The sequence below is a fragment of the Hippocampus comes genome, unplaced genomic scaffold (assembly GCF_001891065.2).
Source record: "Hippocampus comes isolate QL1 unplaced genomic scaffold, H_comes_QL1_v1.1 scaffold237, whole genome shotgun sequence".
Lineage (NCBI taxonomy): Eukaryota > Metazoa > Chordata > Actinopteri > Syngnathiformes > Syngnathidae > Hippocampus > Hippocampus comes.
This window is the reverse complement of record NW_017806159.1, coordinates 390,635-406,187: the sequence shown is the minus strand read 5'-3', so window position 1 is coordinate 406,187 and position 15,553 is coordinate 390,635. Positions and strand designations below refer to the sequence as shown.

The following is a 15,553-nucleotide window of genomic DNA, read 5'->3' as shown; positions in this document are numbered from 1 at the left end:
TTTTAGCGCAGAGCAACTTCCCGGAGTCTTCACGGAGACTTCAGGGTTGTCTACCGCTGACGAAGCTTCTGTGAGAGAAGCGAAACGTCCTTTTTTGTTTTTTGTTTTTTGTTTTTTACCCACAGGTACAGATGACGACTGACAGAACCCTTTCTACGATGGAACTTTCCTGTACGACTGAGAGCCTCCACAAGCAATGGTCATTATGGTAATATTTCAACCCCAGAATGACTCCTTGCTCGAGACATGCTGACAATGCAGAGTTCAAACTTAAGGCGATCGGTTACGCAGTTGAACGCGGAAATAGAGCAGCGGCAAGAGTTGACCATGACCACATTTGGTCACTGAATCTAGTGTATGAACTGAATCCTGTAGCCCCTCACTAAAGAGAGAGTGAGAGAAAAAAAAAATAAAAACGGGATTCTAAGGAAAATAAAGTGTATAATTCAGTGAACTGTGTCGCTGCTTTATGAAATAAGTTTTACTGACATCTGATCGTTCAGTGTGAGATTCCTCGAGCATAGCTCAAGTTAGTGGATGCATTGTAGATTGCGTTTTATCATGCGGTGCGCCCAATGTATGAAAAAAATTACAAAATAGGCCATTCGTTGAAGGTGCGCCTCATAATCCAGTGCGCCTTTTTGTGCGGAAAATACGGGATATATAAATCATCCTGTATTCGAGCAGCTTTATCCTCACGAGGGTCGGGATGTCAGCTGTCTTGGGGCAGTTACTACTGTTAATCTGAGCAAGTGTAAAGAGCATTTCGCGGCTTTCATCTCTGTCACAGCCTCCGTCACGTCATCCTGTGTTTCCTAAGACTAGCTAAGTGAATACCCGAGACTGAGGACATCACTCACCTCTGTTTCCAAGAAGCGACGAAGGGCCCGCTTCTTCTTGATGTTGTTCCGGCGCACAGACACCACCACGCTCAGCGCAACGATAACCACCATGAAGAGGCTGCCGATCACCCCTGCCGCGATCAAAGGGGTTCTGAGGACAATAACGTGGAAGGGGACGAGAAGGAGAAAAGGTGAGATAAGTCATTAGAATGGATGAAACAACGCCGCTGGGAGCAAGAAAAGTTGGGGTGACGCAGAGAGGTTGAAAAGATTATGAATGGAAAAAGTAAAGCGAGAGTATCGGACGATACTGACAAGCTAAAAATCATAACATGTCGCTTGCTACTTGTGTCCGCTCTCACAGATACGGACTTCCTTGAATGAAGCACGGCATTGGGGTATGATGTAAGTCTGTGACGTGACAAATGCTACGGTGTATTATTGATCAAGAAATGTGTTTCTTTTCAACCATGTTCTCATGGCTTGTATCTGTTGCTTTTTTTTTTTTTTTAGGAAGTAGAAAGGATTTAAAGACGTGTATGTTGCTTGTTTCCTTGATCCATAAATTCTAAGTTTCACGCAGGCTTGCGTCTATGACGACTACTTTGTATTTCGAGAGCTTATGAGCGCTACCTGCCGTGCTCACCTGCCGTCGGATGCGACATTCTGTTTTTCATTGTGGAAATGTGACGACCGTAACGGGAATTACAGGCGGTGACACCGCGGCTGCATATTCTTCCTATGATTTTGTGCTCGTCTAAATGTGTACCTGTCATTGAGTATTGACCAGTCCAGGGTGTGACCCACCTATGACGTTAAGTCAGTCGGGATAAAGATAAGCCATGTGCCTCTCAATCGACAGCGCGTAATCTTTTTCTGCCATCGACAAACAGCAACAGCAGAAACACGCAATAACGTCAATCAAGAAGGCAGCCTTGATTCAACATAACGACATCGAACCATGGTTCAGAATGGGACATTTTGATGAGTGAATATTGAGTGACAGCTTAATCAAACGAGGCACTAAGTCCCTACGCTGAAATATTGGCCTTTTGGTGATAATGAATGCCCGATAAGCCGCTTGAAATCATGCTCAAAAGGCAATGCTGCCACCGAGGCAGCAGATTTACAAGATGTGTGACACCCAAGCTGCCGGCTGAGCCGGACATTTAATGTATCACCGCAACTGCTATCGGAGATCTGATAAGCGCTGAGCCGCTCAACAGGTCAGCTGACTTCCATTCTGCTGCTGCTCCTTCTTTATCCTGTTAGCCGTGTCTCGGTGTTGAGCAAGAAAAGTGTACATTTTTATCCGTTCTCCAAAGAGTCCCCTGGATTTTTTACTTATCTGCTTCACCATCGATTGCCCTTGGTATAAGGCTGCCTATTCATCGGGAAAAGAAGCCTCCAGCCGCTAAAAATAGATACGCTCCTATGCAGTCCGTATACAAACATAGTGAGCCACATGGTCAGTGAAAACGATCGCAAGTGAAAATGGAAAGGAGGAGCTAGAATAACTTCTCGTGAACAGATAAAAACAGGCTCAACTGTTGCAAATAGATGTGATTGTCGACGTAGCCTGTGCTCTGCTTTTGAGTTTTAACAGTAACGAGAGACAAGATTGTACCTGTCCATCCAGCCGATACAGTCCTGATGTCTTGGCCCACTGCACCTAGAAAAATACAAAATGGGGTTAAGAGATGCAAAAATGTTTAAAAATGGGGAAATTGCAGTGAATTGAGCAAAATACGCGTGGAAGATTAAATGTGGTCTGAGTTACGAGCGCGGTCAAGGAACGAATAAAACTCGTACCTCATTGCACCACTATACTGTATACTTCATTGGATATAAACAATTACAGTCACACCTCGGTTTTCAAACGTCTCTGTTCTCGACCAAATCGGTTTTCGACCAAAAATTTAGAGTTTTTTATGCCTCGGATTACGACCGAAAATCGGTTCTCGACCAAACTGAGCACACTTGAATGCGCCACTTGACTCCTCCCCCTGAAGATAAAACTGCCTCGGAACATACCAAAGGCTGAATGTATTAGAATTCGAAAAAGCAGGCACTAATTTGCAGGTTCACTTGGGCACTTTCTCCAATGTGCCGTCGACTTAAATGGTCATTTATGCACCTTCTTGGTAGACACACAATCTGGATCCAGATGATTTTATTTTCGTGCAAACATTTGAGATAAATTCAATACACGATTTTTTTTCCACAGCCAAATGTTGTAAGACACTTCTGTAAAGCGAGCAAATGTATGTAGAGTGTGTTGGCTATTATTGCATATTACTGGAGAAGAAGTGTGAGAGGGAAACTACGGATTTTTGTGTAGGCTGCATTCAGAACCATCAAAGATTTTTCTCCCTTTGCATTCATGCAAGCCTGCTGACTAGGAGATATGTGACAAAAATTTCAGCTATGCTGGGATAGCCTTCATTTGTATATTGGTCGCGCCGAAGTTTCAGACATGCTAGTTGGATACGCAAAACTAGCCATCGCAACTCACGTCAGGTTTGATCAATCACAAACGTGGTTGTGCCACTTAGCTCCCACCTCTGTTTGCGTGAAGAAGAAAACCGTCAATAAATCAGGCCACATGTGTGCATTAAAAACGGACTGTACGAAAGGGTTACAAAAACTGGACAGGAGTTTAAAGTCCTGCTTTTTGTCACTTTGATTTTGTCTGATCTTTCCCTCTAATTCTCCTGGCGTGTCTTCTTGAGAGGGAGAGCTGCTTATGAAGCTGTACCTGTGACAAAGTGTCAGCCTGGTGTTTTCCATTTACGACTACATTGTTATGCTCCAGTGAGCCGGGGGCTGTCACTCAGGAAAGGAGAAATAACACACTCAAATGACACACGCTCCCTGTGGAGTAAAATACAAAATTTTGTCTCAGCAACCAGTGTTGAATATTGCATGGAAAGCTGACTGGCTAGTGAGTGATGGGAAGAAACGTGAAGGACTCCGCTCCTTTCATCCCTTCTCATTTTCTCCATCACGCCTCTATTTATTGCTCCGGTCTTGAAAGATTTCAAGATATACGTTTATGTGAGAGGAACACAGCAGGAGAATAAAAAAAGGAGTAACTGTCGAAATAATTTGAATCGAAAGAAAAACTTTGGTGTTTATTGCAATGTCATCTTGTTAACATTGGGTCGGTCTTGGCTCTGTAAATGATTTTTTTTATGTGACCAAAAAAAAAAAATCCTGCCTGTATAGTCTTTGGGTGCTTGACTTTTGAGCATTTACAAAATTACACATGAGTGTCTTCATCGCGACTTTCATTCCTCACCCTTGTGTGCAGTTGGCATGGCAGGGATGGCACTCATTGTTGCTTTCGGCATACTTGAAGATAAAACTGTTTGCGCCTTGCAGGCCATCTGGGCATTTTTCCACACAGTTAGGACCGTCCTTAAAATGGATGCATTTTACACAATGCTCGGGGCCCTGCAAAAATAGACACAAAACATTGTTTACTCGGCTAGAGTGAAGAATCAAAGTTTCAATCTCCCGACGGCACGCATTATTGAGTTTGACCAAAATTTGGGAGGACCGTAAGAGACGATAGGAATCATCTTACTTGGGAGCATACCCTCATCCATCCGTACAATCGTTTTCAATAGCATTTGTTGTCATTAAGGTCACGGGTGAGTCGGAGCCCATTCCTCCTTAATTTAGAGCTAGAGGCAGGGTTAACCTAGAACTGGTCGAAAGACAGTCGGAGGACGCGTATGGACGAGCAACCATTCATACCGATGCAAAATTTTGAGTCTTGAATTAACCTAACATCCAGGTTTTTCTGGAATGTGGAGACTCGTCCGGGTGTAACCCCTGTCTCACCCAAAGTCAGCTGGGATTGAATTAGCTCACCTGTGACACTGAACAGGCTCGGTGGTTACATGTATTGTTAGGGATGGGCGAGAACCGATAAGTGGCTTTATTTCGACTAAGTAGTCGACTAAGTGTCGACTACTTGTCACAGCGGCCAACACCACGGCGCCCTCTTGTGGCCATTGTCAACTGAACGGCATGAGTGGCTGATTTTTTTTTTCTCGATAAAATCGTTGCTGTCCTGTGAAAACCTCGAATGTCCATTAAAAAAAATATATATATGTTAATGTCTGCGTTTCGGACATCGCATCATTTAAAAAAAAAAAAAAAAAAAATGGACGTGTTTTTTGATGCAATTTCCATGACATTCAATTTTGGTAAGTATATGTATCTTTAGAAGGTAATGTTACTGGATGGTAGGAATTGACCTGAGTGTCCCATTTTCACACACAACCAAAGGTCATAGTTCGTAAACCCCCCCCCAAAAAAAAAACCCAAAGCAAAACAGTGCAACATCGCTCAAATGTGACAGTGAAATATGACACACAGTCACGACTAATAAAACAAACACAGATATATGGCGTAACGTCCTTATAACCTCATGAATTAAATGTATTGCGGCACGCCTTGTATTCTGGGAATCAAATGGCTTGACCGTCACGACCATAGATATCAACAATAGGTAGCTGTGACACGCCCATGACGGCGGTGACGTTAAAGCTGGTACGGGCAATGCAGATATAAAGATATACGTACATGGAGCTTGAAAGTAATAGACTAATAGAGAAAGTGGAAGACAGAGGGCGCAAAAAAATGGAAAGAGACAAGAAAAAAAAAATCACCGTCGAACACCGGCAAGCATATGCAAGAGATGAATGAGTGAAGAAATGCGTGTAGAGGGCCAAAAGCAATTGAGACGCATAAAGCAGTGTGAGAGGAGGAAGCTCATAATAACCATTCCTCAAAGCACTCGCTATGACCATAACAATCCGCCTCGAAGAGGATTTATGGTCCTAATATATTCGAGGGAGGAGGTAAGGAAGGAGAGAAGTGTTCTTTCAGGCAATCAACAGGCTTCAAGAACATCTAATTGCCAAGTGGAAGATACAAACGCACGCACACACGTACAGCGTGCAGCCGTCATGTATGACTAACATTATGTCTCTCTCTCAAATTGGCCATGGCATAGTGAGGTCACAGAAGTATCAATTTAACAATCTTTTACATTGTGGTTTACAAATCTTCTCGATCACACCGAGAACGGTTTCTCGTTGACCCTTTGAAGTAGCTAACGGACATAACCAAAATATAAGAAACGCCATTCGGTGTAATGCAGCGCGGCTACATGCATACCTGCCCGTGAATGTGCACTACAGCCAATTTTTGTTCAATTCAAACCGTTTTCCTGGCCTGATACCGTAAGCTTGATCGTTATCAACATTTTTACTGATACTTTTGTGTGCCATTGTTTTTTCCACTTTTTAAAAAACATCAACATACGAGCTAATGTTAATCAGACCTGTGTTCTTACATAAATCCAGCATGCTTCTAAAATATTGTCAACAAATAAATAAACTGATAATTTCGGATGAATAAAGACAGAAACTTTGACTGATTAAAAAAAAAAAAAAAGGATGACATGTAAAGGCACTCTGGAGTAGTGCCAGGTCAGGCTGCTGATAAAATGTACCTCAATATTAATGCAGGTTAAAAACCTTTTGAGGGCTGGTTGCTGCAGAGGCCAATTAGCAAAGCAACCCCTTGTCAAGATTAACTCGGGGTGGGGGGGGGGGGGACTCCTTGGGGCATGACACAGTAATGCTGCCCTCTCACTCTGACATCTCACTTCAGAGAGAGAATAAATAATATTCTATGCTTCGCCAAGCATAATACCGATTTTTAAAAAAAATGTACAATTTCGTTTCGTCGCACTATGAAGGTGAATGAGTTTGAAGCGGAGGGGCTTTTCATTCAGGAAACAAACGTTATTGATCTTTCTCTTGACAGTCATCTCATATTGTGTCTATAACACAGCCCGCTGCGCTCACAAACACGGTCGTCTCCCCAGCCTCACTACAACAGGGCATTAGGCCAATCAAATCACTTTGTGTAAACTCTCATTTAATTGCCAAGGGCTTTGCAACCATAACACGATCGCTCTAATCCATTTGGCCGCCCGGTCTGCACATGCGGATGCTACGACAAGGGCGCAACAGGTTAATATGAGACATTCCCATCATACACTGCGTGACAAAATACACGACGAGGAGGGAGGGAGGGAAGGGCTTGTGCAGACGTGTCGACAGAGCATGGCGCTAAATTTTTTTTCCCCCACATATGGGACTTGTGCAGACGTGTCGACAGAGCATGGCGCTAAATGTTTTTTTTTTCCCCCACATATGGGGCCAAATTGAGTCAAGCCACAAATGCACAAATGCAATCATAATTAAAAACAAGCCAACCACACCCCCCAATTGATTAAAGGTGAATAAAACAACCCGAATGAAGACAAGCAGGATAGAAAATGGCTGGCAGGATGGATGATGGCAAACCAATGAAAACTAGGTCATAGCGCTGGGTGAGTGATCGATTCTATTGATTAATTCCAGTTTCTTCCCCTCTGGACAATTTAGTCATTTATTTTCATGGGTTTTTTTTCCCCTTTTTTGGTGGGGTGGCGTGAGAGGAGATATTTTTAAAAACCAGAGCTAGTGTCGCCAACTTAGCAACGTAGTCACTACAGTTAGCAATTTTTCCATCCCCTCAAGCGACCATTTCTGCCCCCCCACAAAAAATCCCCAAACAAAAATACCCCAATGGAAAAAAAAAAACATAACTAGCAACTTTAAGTCCCACTAAGAAACAGACAACACAAACAGAACATTTTTAACATAGTTTGTGTATGAGCCTGATGGAAGGGAAACTGAGTTTATTGTCTTTAACGTCATCTTTACTTTCAACATTGCAAAAGCAGTCGGTTAGTCATGTTGGAAACTGTTCATCCAACACAAGTGCTTCTAAGACACAAATATTGTTGCATAAAAGTTTGATCTAAAAGGAACAATTGTTTCAAAGCTTGTTTGCCACCATAAACGAATGACTAAATAACTAAATAAATAAAGCAAGCACATCCCTTCTGAAGGGATTGTTTTGGTTAATTTTCTGTTATTTCTTTTTGGACAACTGACTGGGAAAAAAAATGATTAGGATCAGATGAAAAAAAAAATCCACAAAATATTCCTTACTCACGATGCGCTTTATTTAATTATTTTTGCAAATTTATTGATGAGAAATCAAGGTACACCATTGATTTGTGCCAGAAACTGAAAGGAAAAAAAAATAGGTTCTGAAAGCATTACAATAAAAACTGACATTTGCAACCTTTATCATTACAAGAACGACTTAAACAATTTCGGCAAACTGCACTTTGGCATTCTTGTGCCCTGACAGCTCCACAGTTACACCTGTCAATCAAACAGCAAGATACACTTTTAAAGGTCTCCATTTCAGCGTGGGTGGTGTGCTGCACAGCCAGATAGAAAGTAGGTTTTTTTTTTCCTTTCAATCTCTCAAATTCAAGCATACAATACAAAAAAATAAATCAATAAATAAACCAAACAAACTTGTCTGCTTGAAAAATAAAGCTTTTCTTTGAAATAAAAAAAAAAAAAGATTTTTTTGGAGAGTGAAGGAAAAATACACTGTAAAAAGTAAGATTTTCATAAAGGTACCCAGTAGCTACGTTAAAATATGAACAGTATTTTATTGGTAACTCTATGTATAATTTCTTCTAATTCTGACAAACACAAATACTGTATTGCATCAGCCACTTTGGCAGCCAATATCAGAGGATTTATGCGCTCCACATCAACATTCAAGTTGGCCTTGTGGTTGCTGACTCGAGTAGCGCACTTACCGGACCGTGGCAGGTCAAAGCGTTGCCGTCAGCCCGCTCACATTGGGAATCACACTCCACACACACCGAGTCGTTGGCAAACTCTCGAATCTCCCTGAATGATGAATTGGACAGGAAAGACGTGGCCTCACGTTCATATGACAATGGCACATATTTTTATGCAGAGAAAGAGGGGAAAAAAATAAAGACAGAAAAAGACAAGAGAACCGGAACCAGTGGGAGCACATCAGTAGGTTAGACTTCAAGGGTGTTGCACGAATGACTCCGTTCCCCTTTATATTCCATTTTACATGTACGCAATCTATTTCCCAACATAAACACAGAATCAAATGTGAGTTACGTTTCAAATCTGCTTTGATACAGTTAATACAAGTTGAGGTTTGTTGAATAAAATGTTCATGCTGGTCTGGACATAGTGACGAATAAAAAAAAAAAAAACTATTTTCCATGTGACTATTTTATATTTTAAAAAAAAAAAAAAAACCCTGTATTTTCCATGCGACTAATTATTTTATATTTATGGCTTAAAAGTGATTTTTCATCAAATATTATGACTGCAGTCATGGTTTTACTCCTGTATGAGCATAGCAGACATAAAACTGAGCTGTCAATCATGGGAACGGGACTAAGGCATGAACACTCGCCAACTTGTAATATCCATCACCGCGTCATGTGTGTGGTGAAGAGTATTTTTGTCATTTTTCCCCTTTTTCCACTGGAGATACGGTCAACTGCATGGTTCGCCGTGAGCTGGGTTTAAGTCTCGGATCAAAAGCAGCACAATGATATCGATCAATGCAATATGCTTGAGGCAATACATCAACAACATTGGGACACCGAGCCATTCCGTGTGCAGGAAAAGAGAATAAAAGAAAGGATTCAGCTCCTCAAAGAAAATTGTCCCTCAAAAAAAATCTAAGCTAGCTTGCGCGGGTATGTCCGCAAGGCTGTGTTGCATCATATACGGCGAATATAAGCAACAAGATGGCGAGATTGAAGAGTGAGGGATTGCTTGCGGTGCTGTGATAGTGCAGGCGGTGCCGACGACCTTATGGACAGGTAGGCACGGCGTGGCCCCGTGCGCAAGCAGTGACTGTGACACGCAGTGACACGCCTAGCCCCCCCGCCCGTTTCGACATCGCCGGTCTCCTTCTTCCTCCTCGTGAGTGCATCCACTTCTAAATTGGCACTTTAAATGACTCCTTCTACCAGTCAGTCATTAAGTTGAATTATTCGGGGGGTTATTAGCAGAACTCACCGGGCCGGGGGACAAAAGCTTTGTCAGGTGTGAGGTGGAGAACATCAAGCTAAACCTTCAAAGTCAACAGAACCCCCCCCCACGATGGCACTCTTCAGGGTCAAAGTCAACAGCCCCCCCCCCCACGATGGCACTCTTCAGGGCTGCTCTTCAAAGTGACTTACCTTAAATTGCTCTTTTGAACCGTCGGAGTTATGAACTATTAATTACTATCCTGAGTGAATATTGCTGGACTTACAAACGATGACAAAGAGCCCGGTGATGTGTTTGACTGAAACTTTACTTCATGACTGACAGGCTATGGACACATGTCTGTCCCATGAAGGATATAAACAGTTCGAAAAAGAACAGCAGAGTTGTTTGCTTTCGAGGCGCGCATCCGCTTAAGCAATAAAACACATTTGTATTTCCAGATGGTCATATTATACGCTGATTGATTGGCCTTTTGTCTCACGTCTGGTCTCATAACGTGTAGTGTAAGAAGTCCCATGAAGGATATAAACAGTTGGAAAAAGAACAGCAGAGTTGTTTGCTTTCGAGGCGCGCATCCGCTTAAGCAATAAAACACATTTGTATTTCCAGATGGTCATATTATACGCTGATTGATTGGCCTTTTGTCTCACGTCTGGTCTCATAACGTGTAGAGTAAGAAGCTGATGCTTCGGGATCATCTACTCTCCACCTTCGCTGCTGTCGGGTGGCCTTGTTCATGCCATATGTTGTACTTTGTAAAGGGAATTTCATCATCTCGCAAACGCATGACAAAAAATGATTCATTGTTCAGCGCTAATGACACTTCATCTGGAATAATGAAGCCTCTCTGTACAAGGTACCCCTGAAATGTAAACAATGTAAGGCACGACTTACCCTTCATACAGGTTGCAGTGTTCCACACAACTTTGTCCCCTACGGAAGTCCCTGCATGAGAGACATTGGTCTGGGCCAGGACCCCAACATCCAGAGTCGGAACATAACGGGTCACACACCATATGCTCCTTGGCTGCTCACGACACAAAATCAATACATAACTTTGCACACATTGTAATCAATACAAAGTACATTCTTCCATCCATCCATTTTCCGATCCGCTTATCCTCACAAGGGTCGCGGGGGGTGTGCTGGAGCCTATCCCAGCCGTCTTTGGGCAGTAGGCGGGGGACACCCTGAACCGGTTGCCAGCCAATCGCAGGGCACACAGAGACAAACAACTATCCACGCTCACAGTCACAACTAGGGACAATTTTGAGCATTCAATCAGCCTGCCATGCATGTTTTCGGAATGTGGGAGGAGTACCTGGAGAAAACCCACGCAAGCCCGGGGAGAACGTGCAAACTCCACGCAGGGAGGCCGGAGCTGGAATTGAACCCGATACCTCTGCATTGTGAGGTCAACCACTGGACCACTGGGCCACCCAGTACATTCTTCATCCTTTTAAATCTATTTGTGAGAGTGTGGGAGTGCAATCGTAGTATGGTGTGGCTCATCGCAGTGCGGCTTCTTTGTGAGACTGCTGAGTCAGATCGCCGGAGGGACCCGGGATGTTCTTTCAGATGCCGCACAGTCAGTTTGTTTGAATAGCAAATCAGAGGAGAACCTTCCAACTTCGACTCCTGACTGCTGTAAGTAAGTAGCTCGACAGTATTCCAATCTGGAACACACCCAGCGGTCCTGAAAATAAAGCCTTTTATTTTGCTTGCCATTAAAAGATATTGGCATCTGCTTCCAAGAATACATATCGGCCAAACAGATTCAAGTGCTACTTGCGCACTAAAAATGCATTGTTGAATGCTTGGAAAAGCATGAAAAGCTCCAGCAAAAGCACCATTGAGTGCACCTGGAATGGGATTAGTTCTTGAAAGAAAATGCATCACCAACCATCTTAATTTAAAAAAAAAAAAGCTGGAGGCTAAGCATGACTGTTTCCCCCAAAAAAGCTGCATCTTGCGCACAATGTTCCTCACTGCTTTTGTCTCACCTTTAAGAGCCTAAAGGACATTTTTTTCCTTTCAAAATCCTTCTTTGCACCCACCCAAAGAAGAAATAAAAGAAGAAAGTAAATAAATGTGTAAAAATGAACTAAATGAGGATGAAGGCTCCACCTTTGTCTTCCAAAAGACCTCCACCAAAAAAGCTGCATCTTGCGCACAATGTTCCTCACAGCTTTTGTCTCACCTTTAAGAGCCTGAAGGACTTTTTTTTTCCCTTTCAAAATCCTTCTTTGCACCCAAAGAAGATAAATGTGTAAAAATGAACTAAATGAGGATGAAGGCTCCACCTTTGTCTTCCAAAAGACCTCCATTGGGTGCGCTTACAATGGAAAAACTGAAAGAAAAGGTTACATTCATTTTTTAACATGCACTAGAGGATCAAAACACTTTTTTTTGATGCGGCTAGTAAACAGAAGCTGATGGGTCTCAGGCTGACATGGTACTTTCTGGTTAGCGGGCGAATACTCGAGAGGTGACGAAAGAAAGGGAAATATGTCATATTTCCAACAGAAAAAGCAACTGTTACTCATTTTTTTAATGACGTACAAACAAATTAAATATTTTTTGATTTGGGGGGGAATTACAAAGGCATCACAGTCGACGACTGCTTCGTCCACCCAGTGCACAGTTCGGGCGTTGTTGGTTCGAATCAACTGTTTGTTAAAACTATCTGGCGGTCGACTGTTATTCAAATTATATTAAGAAAAATCATCTTTCTTTGATCCCATCCGATGCCTCTAATTTGATTCTAATTATTATTTTAAAACACACCGCGGCGAGACAAGAACACATCTCTTATCGGGCACTTGCCGCGCAACCTTGCGCGAGAAGAACAACCGCGGTTTCCTTGGCAAGAGTATTCAGTTTCCGGTTCGCAACAAAAGTTCAAAAAGAAGCACAGGTCGCTCTCCAGGCAAAACGAGCTACAACCCAGTACCCCTTCATGATGATGTTATCTTAGCAATGTAGCAACTGCGGCTAAGAACAGCTTGCTGGCCGAGCCCGCTGTTGCATCGCTTGTGTGGTGCTCATGAGTGAGGGGCGGGGCTTTGGACAGAAACTTGAGGGAGAAGAGAAGTGAGGTTACATTCAAATGTTCAAAGGGTTTCTTAAATTGTTGCAAGCATACTTGCGATTATTAGGTAAAACCCTTTTTTTGTGGTACGTATGTAGAAAACACATACCGTTACATATTTTGTTATACAGTCAAATCTCGCTTTTCGAACGTCTCTGTTCTCGGCCAAATCGGTTTTCGACCGAAAATTTCGAGTTTTTTTTATGCCTCGGATGACGACCGAATTTCGGTTCTCGAACAAACTGAGCGCACTTGAATGCGTCACTTGACTCCTCTCGCCTTCCTTACACGAGGAAGTGACGCTTCCTCGGGTAGTGTTCCATTGTGAACAGACGTGTTCAATAAAGATTTTTTTTTTTAAAAAGCGTGGTTTCGGTTTTCGAACAAATCGGTTTTCGAATAGCCTTCTGGAACGGATTGTGGTCAAAAACCGAGGTATGACTGTATTACAAAACATTGATCTATACATAGATGATCGGTGATTAAAAGGCACATAGCGAAACAAATGAGTTAACACTCAAAAATTGACAAACAAAACCAAAAAAAGAAAGCAATCAAACACAAATCGAGTGAATCAAAGAGTAAAAGTGTGACTGCAGTTTGAGACACTGCAGAGGTTTTCGTCTAATAATGATTCATGACAAAGTCCGGTAATGAATACTTTCAAACGGCGACCTTTGAAAAATGAGCAGTGACCCTTTGGCGGCAGGACATAAGTGAGAGTGCAAATGATTCATCAAGACAGACAGCGAACGACAATTTTTCAAACGCAGTATTCAATTTAACTAAGTTGTGTGTGGCAACGGGGGAATCAAACCGTGTCTGGACCTGTCGAAAAGCTGTTGATACTGATCGGTCGGTGATATTTTTGATTTATTTTTTTTCATGGTTTTCGTTCTGAACTTACAGCACATCTGCGGGTCTCTGTTGTTGCGGGTCAAAGCTTTCTGGTTGGCGGCGCGGAACAGTCGGGTCCAGTTGACTGTGTTGTAGTAGCACAGCTGGCTATTCTCCACAATGTGCACGTTGCCTGCGCTGATCTCACGGAGCGACTGAAGTTGAAGTGATAAGATGCCGTGCTGCTTTAACACCAGCAGGGAGATCCCACTGAGCGGGAAACGTAGGAGGAGGGAAGAAAGAAAACAACAAAGAAAGGGTTGAAGAAGAATCACATTTGAAGGGAACGAGATGAATAACGATGTTTGACCATTTTTTTATTTTGTTTGAATTTGACTAAAACAGCATTTCCCGGACGAGCCACCACCCAGACAACAATTTCCGCATCATAGAACATTGAGGGTCGCGTTTGTGCGTTTGATTTCATTTGACTATTCTTGTCGCACACTCGTGAAAACACAAAACATCCATGAAGATTTCTATCTAAAGGAAAAAAAAAATACAACGTGAGTTATGGTAAGTAAATATCTTCAATCGGTGATCTTAAAACACCATCGGCTTCCGAAATGGCATCCCAGGAGAAGTCTTTCTGTGCGTGTTTGGACCAACTGGTGCTGGATCAGCTTCCGTTTGAAACCAATGCTGGGAGCCCTTCAAGAAAAATGGCTTTCGTATGTTTTCCTTCACATCCTGAAATAAAAAGACTGTCCAGATGCACGACAATTTCTGAGTCTCGTCACTTGAAAAAGGTACTTCAATGCTTCTACTATTCCCTCAGGAGAAACCAAAGTCCAAACCGTCCCCCTTGTACAAGACCCCAAAATTTCAAGGACCGACTGTTTCAATTCCAGGCTACGGCAAAAAGCTTTACCCAGCAAAATTATCTCATCTAATTTGTAGAAAGGGTTGTTCTAAAATTAAAGACTTGGACAATATTGCTTTTAATTTAGCTGTTCTGAATGTTTTTTAAACAAATGGTTGTGTCATGGTACTTCTGCTGCCTCAGCCTGGAAAAAAAAAGGAAAAAAAAGAAGGGAGACTTTTCAGGAAGGACAGAAATAAATCTTGCCAGTGACTCGTGGTGGTGACCGCTTTTCAAGCCTTTTTTAAGAGTTTTTACAGAACACTTAATTAGTACAATGCCTTTGCATGTGGGGAGCGGTGATTCGCTTTGCCGACATTTCTTGACAGTACAACATGAGCAAACTCACACAATAGCTGCTGTGAGCCACAGCTCACGCTCACACGGGAACTCGCCGACATCCTACGCTAACAGCCCCCCTCCCCATAATAAACTTCATTTCCCAAACGTTTCACAGAGCTTACGTTTGTATCAAATCACAAGTCAACTACCTGTACAGAGATCTTCCCCCAATCGTTACCAAGTTGCTGAAAACACTCAAGTCTGTTACGTTATCCGGCCAAGACTGAATGCTCAGAAAGCCTAAATGGGGACACAAACACAAACAGACACACAGGTTATAATGAGTCACTGCCACTGACTGAACAGAAGATGACGTGTGTGTGTGTGTGTGTGAAATGTATGGTGAGGGCGGTGTGTGTGTGTGTGTGTGTGTGTGTGTGTGTGTGTGTGTGTGTGTGTGTGTGTGTGTGTGTGTGTGTGTGTTGGCATCCCTCGAGGAGTAGCGGCATTCCAGGATATAGTAACCACACTGCTCTCGGCTAGAGTCGGGTGCCAGCTGTGTGTGTGTGTGTGTGTGTGTGTGTGTGTGTGT

At 42.7% G+C, this 15,553-nt stretch overlaps 1 protein-coding gene across 1 annotated transcript in view; it reads right to left on the bottom strand.

Moving 5' to 3' along the window:
• erbb4b (erb-b2 receptor tyrosine kinase 4b) overlaps positions 1–15,553 on the bottom strand; it is a 77,879-nt gene that overhangs the window by 28,862 nt on the left and 33,464 nt on the right. Inside the window, exons 12-18 of the mRNA XM_019895350.1 lie at positions 15,171–15,261; positions 13,828–14,027; positions 10,724–10,856; positions 8,599–8,692; positions 4,144–4,298; positions 2,470–2,514; positions 861–993 (exon numbers count right to left, since the gene is read on the bottom strand). Of these exons, the coding sequence (XP_019750909.1) occupies positions 861–993; positions 2,470–2,514; positions 4,144–4,298; positions 8,599–8,692; positions 10,724–10,856; positions 13,828–14,027; positions 15,171–15,261 (851 nt within the window). The remainder of the gene's footprint in view (positions 1–860; positions 994–2,469; positions 2,515–4,143; positions 4,299–8,598; positions 8,693–10,723; positions 10,857–13,827; positions 14,028–15,170; positions 15,262–15,553) is intronic.